At 45.2% G+C, this 6379-nt stretch overlaps 2 protein-coding genes across 2 annotated transcripts in view; one reads left to right on the top strand and one right to left on the bottom strand.

Annotated features, from left to right (window-relative positions):
* The window catches only part of LOC106108228 (leucine-rich repeat-containing G-protein coupled receptor 6-like), an 18897-nt gene extending 12721 nt beyond the window's left edge, over positions 1-6176 (top strand). Inside the window, exons 6-12 of the mRNA XM_013289329.1 lie at positions 62-133; positions 2784-2852; positions 3064-3204; positions 4311-4451; positions 5261-5326; positions 5520-5663; positions 6011-6176. Coding sequence (XP_013144783.1) covers positions 62-133; positions 2784-2852; positions 3064-3204; positions 4311-4451; positions 5261-5326; positions 5520-5663; positions 6011-6086 — 709 coding nt within the window. The 3' untranslated portion in view covers positions 6087-6176. The remainder of the gene's footprint in view (positions 1-61; positions 134-2783; positions 2853-3063; positions 3205-4310; positions 4452-5260; positions 5327-5519; positions 5664-6010) is intronic.
* Positions 6177-6183: 7 nt separating this feature from the next.
* The window catches only part of LOC106108227 (transmembrane protein 131 homolog), a 19412-nt gene continuing 19216 nt past the window's right edge, over positions 6184-6379 (bottom strand). The window contains exon 6 of the mRNA XM_013289328.1: positions 6184-6208. Coding sequence (XP_013144782.1) covers positions 6184-6208 — 25 coding nt within the window. The remainder of the gene's footprint in view (positions 6209-6379) is intronic.

Below are 6379 nucleotides of genomic sequence, written 5' to 3'. Positions count from 1 at the left end.
AAAAAAAAAAAAAAAAAACTTCTGGCACTGGTTACCTAACTAACTTGTCTGTCTGTTGCAGCGTGCTGCGGCGCAACCGCATCGCGTACATCGACGAGCGCGCGTTTCTCAACACGCCGGCGCTGCGCGTGCTGTGAGTACACGCCGCATACTACACTACGATGCTCACCGCATTATACAATTATGTTATACTAGCTTTCGCCCACGACTCCATCCTTGTGGAATTAAATAAAAACACTTTTTTAATGCCACGCGGATACGCCTATGTTTTCTTCCAAAGTATCCTATACGTCTATGCCAAATTTCATCGAGATCTGTACAGCAGTTTAGGCTACAAACTCTAACTAACATCCATCCATCTAAACTTTCGCATTTATAATATTGGTAAGATAATAAGAAACAAATGTGGATGAATTATTTTATTTCATACTAGCTGTTGCTCGCGACTTCGTTCATGTAGGTTAAAAAATAATAAAGACATAGCGTATTTTACGCACAGATAAATTACCTCTGTAATGGTGATTGAATTTTTACAATCGGTCTACTAGTTTTTGATTTATTTCAGTACATACAAAAATTCAAATCTTTACTCTTTATACTATTAGCATAGATTAACGATTGCTTAAATTAAACATAATCAGACGTATACATTAAGGTTTGAGTTGCTGCGTCCACGTGTGTCATGCATATCGCGGTGGCCAACTTCAAACAAACTAAGAAATTCCTGTATATAAAGTTTTAAATCTATAGAGAGTTTACATATAGTAGAAGTGACGTAAGAGTAATGGGTCTGCACCCGCCTCGCCCCGTGGCCTCGGCAGGGGTGCGGGGCGCGGGGCGCGGGCTGCGAGGAGCCGGGAGTGGGGTGGGGTGGGGTGGGGTGCGGTGATTACAAACCGAACATTTAACGCGCCATTATTGTCACAAGTTCGACGCAATCGTCGCAAATAAGCTCTTATTTTTCTCGGAATACGGCTAGACAAAATATACGCACACTAGATCTCACCTGATAATATTACTGTACTATACATACGAGTACATACATCACTCACGATAGACCATGTAGGATTACATTTTTTAAATTAGAAAAAGCTGAAGAATTGTTGTCCTAGGTTAGTAGGTGCCGCAGTACCAGTGGATTGTGCTGCCGCCGTGATCAATGTCCTGTTGTGTGTGTGCACTGCAGGCGTCATGACGCCTCGGCCTTTCGCCACTGCCACTGACCACTACACTTAGCCTAGGACAACGGAACAGAGGTCAATAAACAGTCGTGTAAGGCGATCTCACCACGTTGCATATGTATTGGCTCAGCTCCAATATTTATGTTTTGATAACCGCTAAAACATTCGACGTCTTTGGTGCGATGGCTCGTAATTTGTACGCACATGAGTTATGACAGCTCACAGCCGTGCCCCCGCTTCCCCGCGCCGCCCCACGCCGCCCCTCGCCGCCCCTCACCTCCTTGTAACTGAATTGTGTAATAATCTTTTGCACGAATTTGTCGGCTTGCCCGGTGCAATACCACGACCACTTAGATAGAACACGACACACAGACAGGCGTGAAGTGGAAGTAATTCAGCGTTTCCGCTGATGAGTTTGCGTCCGGAAGCCTAAGTTTAGTCATCTTTCTCTTACCACTCTATCCTTATAAGGAAGAGTGCATACGTAGGGGAAATATCATCTTTCTAACGTCAAATTCTCGGTCGATTAAACACAAAATCATCTGAGCGCAATCAGGTTATTATTTCGTGTCCTCTCTTTTCTGCGTCACTACTGCTGACTACACAACTTACACACACAAACACACATCTGGTCTTTGTCCATATTAGAGAAATAAACTGAGTGGCATCTAGGTCGGGATTCGTTTAGACATAAATAACCTTAAATCAACGGCAATTACCTTTCAGTTGATATTAAAAAGTATTTAACCAATTAATTTTGATCTGAGAAAGGTACGCAATATGAAAATACCCGCCGCGAATGCAGTGAGGCCGAGAATGGCGCAACCGAAAGCGAAAACAATAAATTATATAATGCATCGCAATAATGACGCGCTGAGTCTGCAGCGGCTCGGAAACTACCTCGGACTTGAAGTCGAGCCGGTTTGCATCGTGGTCGACGTCTGCTATCCGCAGCCCGCGCTTGCCGACACACAAGGGCCGTAACAACGCATTTATTGATATTTTAAAGAAAGGTCGCCGCATTGGTTTACTGCACCGCATTCTGCGGCCAGTTTACAATGAGTGCAGTAATCTTAGCTTACTTGTTGTCAATATTATAAATGCGAAAGTTTAAATAATGTTTTCGGTTTGCTTTTCTTTTTTTTAATTTTGCAGGGACGAAGTCGCGGGCAAAAACTAATGCATATTATTTTTGGAAGGCGCACCGAATTTATACTATTATTTATTATTATAATTAATAACTTTTATTTATTTCGATCAAGCGGACACCTGATTTTGAACGACAAAGTACTCCACCAAGTTGTCAATGCGAATGTCAATTATCAACTTTATATATAGAGAGGGAGCGCAAAGTATAGAAACAGGGTTTTTATCTCTTTCCATACGTCTCTTTCCCCGTCAAATCCTAGTCCCCTATTCAATCTTGCCTTACAAGATGGAGAGGTGGCCACTCCACCAATCCACATCTCCATCCTATGTTTTCGTACCCTACAGGCACACTCATATTACGAAACTGCATTACTTTAACTTCACGCATAGCTTCTGTGGTATCGTGGTTGTAGCACCGCTATATTTATTGTAACCATGTAACCGTGTCCGCAGCCGGCTGGAGGACAACCTGCTGACGGAGCTGCCGGCCGCCGTGCACCGCCTGCCGCTGCTCGAGGACCTGTCAGTGTACATGCACACATTCTCTTTATACATCTCATATAGTACTCGTAATTCGATCAAGCCGCTTCTGTAAAAGTCGAGACAGCAGTAGTGCTCGTGCTGGAGACAAGCTCGTTACGAGTTAGGCAAAGCATATTATTTTTATTAATGATAAAGCAGTGTTTGACGAGGGACAATCATAGCCGAAGGTAATGGTGGTTATGTTGCGAAGGTCCGTGGCGCGCAACCGCGTGGAGCGCGTGGGCGCAGGCCTGCGGGCGTGCGCGCGGCTGGCGCGGCTCGACCTGCGCGCCAACCCGCTGTCGGCGCTGGCGCCGCACGCGCTGGACCACTTGGCCCGCCTGCACACGCTGTCAGTACTCACACACACACACACATTCCGCTACCTTCGTCATCATATTTATATTGCCTTTACATTATACACATAACGTTGTGTCTTGATAATGTTTTTATTTCACTGATCCGCGAAGGTAAAGGTAAGCTTTTTTTATATCAATTAACTAAAAACTTCATATTAACCATAGATGTTCTGTAACTACGGAGACTATAAAAAGTATCACGTCGGAGACTAGAGTCGGAAGTGAAAGTTTGTATGGGACAAGGTTTTTCCTTCAGCAGAATTACTTGAAAATTGAGTGTTTGTATTTTATCGTTCAATCCTGTAATATGTGTGCCCTCTATGAATTCCTAATTCTAATTACTATTACCTTCATCTCCAGACAAGCCTTTAGACAAAGTACATTCTCTCCGGAGGTTGGAGATTACACATCGATAACTTGGTATTCTCGTCGACCCTTTTACATTTTCTTCTAAAAGTATCGTATGTAGTTATCGGGTGAGTCAGGGTAGGCAGGTAGGTAGATGCGGCAAACGTATTAATACGTATAGAGTTGAGGACGCAAGTTTGTCGCAAACGAAGCTGTGCTCACAGCTACCGAGTGTGTTTCAATGTCGCTGCGCGCTCACATATCAAACGCCTTTCGGTTATTAAAACATTTCAGTGATATTTCTATTAACATCGCCTATAAATACTGCGGCCGCAGAGACCCCGCGCCCCGCGCCCCGCGCAGCGCACCGCGCCCTCCTGCTGCCGGCCTCGCGCCCACCTCCCACTTTTCTAACTTTGTCTAGTCAGTAGCCGGCCGCAATTTGGTTCACGTCGATTCGAAACTGATATTATTTAAGCCTTACTGAGCCTTAGACCTTACTTAATGTATTTAGTTTATATATAAAATCTGAAATCAACTTAAGTTGAATCCTTTTCAAATAAACCGAACCTATTAAGCGACGCTTACGTTATTATTCATTAAAGAGTTTTGATTTGAAGTCTGGTTTTATATTTTACCTAGATAACGTAACATTTTATTATCAGATAAAAATTTGCAATGAGGCTTTGAAACTATTAAGTAAATGAACGCGGCAACAGAAATACAATACATAATAGGTGTGTGTGCGCAGGGAGGTGTCGGACGCGCGCGGGCTGCGCGAGCTGCCGGCGCTGGCGGGCGCGGCGCGGCTGCGCACGCTGCGCGCCGCACGCACGCGCCTCGCCGCCCTGCCGCGCGCCCTCTGCCGGCACGCCCCGCAACTGCGCGCCCTGTCAGTTGTACCCCTGCCCCCTGCCCGCTGCCCACTGCCCACTACCCCTTGCCCACTGACCCCTGCCTCATGTCCACTGCTTCCCACAAAACGTTGTATTAATTAACTTTTGGTTTAATTGAATTACTAATTAAAACATTGCTTAATTTTCATTAACTGAGTCACGCGTTGTATCAAAAGTTGCGAAACAGCTCCTAGCCGTTAGCTTCATTGACGTCATTATGACAGCTGCGGCGGCGGTTTTCTAAACGCGCATATATATACACAATATTCACCTTCCCGAGCCGCCACAGCCGGGACAACGTCGCATTGTGCAAACTAAATACGAAACGAATCCTTGAGGGCGCTCGGAGCTCTGCTGAACTGAGCACAGCTTGAGTCACGGGATATGTGGGGGGAGTGGGGGGAGGGGCGGTATGTGGAGCGCGCATCCGCCGCCCGCTGCAACTGCGTGCACTCGCCGCGATATAAATAAACTAACGCATACATCTAATAAATTTTAAATATTAACGCACTGTACGTTCTACTTCTAAATTATAACCGGCAAAAGATGTTTGTAACAATTTATTTGACACACAAGACAAGACACTTACCCTGTAAGGAAAGAACGCTTATGTATCACCATTGTTAAACGTCAAGTTTTCGATACATAAATCTCTATCAGTCGTCATATCTTAATTCACTTCCTTCGTAAGCATATCCTCTTTTACACAATCCATCCATCGCTCTTCTTCTTCTTCTACCTTTATAAAAATGTTAAACATATTATTTGTAGAAAATATTTGAAGCCTTTGTGTGTGTGCGTGCAGGGAGCTAAGTGGCAACCAGCTGGACGGCGTGCCCGATCTGCGAGAGTGCGCCGAACTGCGCGTGCTGTAAGTGCATCCCACCACTCATCTCACCATACACCTCTTGTCACGTCGTCACAGCTCATTATCTGCACGATTGCATTAAAGGAATCATGGATAGATATATCCTACCACAGTTTACTTATAACGGTCTCCGGGGAGAGTACCGGAAGGGGTGAAGAGTGAGTGTGAGTGGCAGCGGGGCTTTGTGTTTTTCCAGGTCGCTGTCGGACAACGCGGTGCGCGAGCTGGGCGGCGGCGCGCTGCGCGGGCTGCGGCGGCTGCTGGACCTGCAGCTGGCGCGCAACCGGCTGCGGCGGCTGCCCGCCGACGCCTTCGTGCACACGCCGCACCTGCAACTGCTGTCGGTACCACCGGCACCACACATTATACATACAACATCACAACTCAGAAAAACAATATTTCAATTTTAAATGTCATTTGTCTGACTGGCACGAAGGTCAATCTTTCGCTGGTATATGTATTGATTTATTACACCAAAGGTCCGCTCCAATGCGAGCTGAGGGCGAGTGAAGTATCTGTGAACTTTTAGTTGAAATGTTTTAAGTTTAACAATAACAGTTCTCCTGGTCGTGAACTTTAACTGCGTATGTATAACATATGGTATCGTAGTTTAATATATATATAGTATCTATTTTAATTTATGTTCTAATGGCAAATAACGCGACGTTGCGTGACGTCACGCTGCAGGGACGTGGAGGGCAACCTGATCGAATACATCGACTCCGAGGCGTTCGCTCCGCTCGACGGCCTGGAAGATCTGTGAGTTCTTACTTTTTTATACGAGCGGAGAGCAAACGAGCAGCGTCCGCCAACATTGATTGGTCCGACGTCGGAACTTACGATAAACACGGAAGCTGTGATTAAAGTGTTGGTGCTCGCTCCACACTGTTTATTTTCATTTGTTGAAGCTAATTAATATGTTTTAACTTTCAATTATAAGTTTGAATTGAATAAGTCGGTAACGAATTGGGGCGAATGCGGCGTAAAAAATAGACCACATTTATTAGATATGTCGCAGGGAGCTATAAATTGACTGTTGCTTTATGTGTAACAAAC

This window comes from Papilio polytes, unplaced genomic scaffold (assembly GCF_000836215.1).
Source record: "Papilio polytes unplaced genomic scaffold, Ppol_1.0 DF821733.1, whole genome shotgun sequence".
Lineage (NCBI taxonomy): Eukaryota > Metazoa > Arthropoda > Insecta > Lepidoptera > Papilionidae > Papilio > Papilio polytes.
Note: the sequence above shows the minus strand (reverse complement) of the source record. Positions and strands in the feature narration are given on the sequence as shown.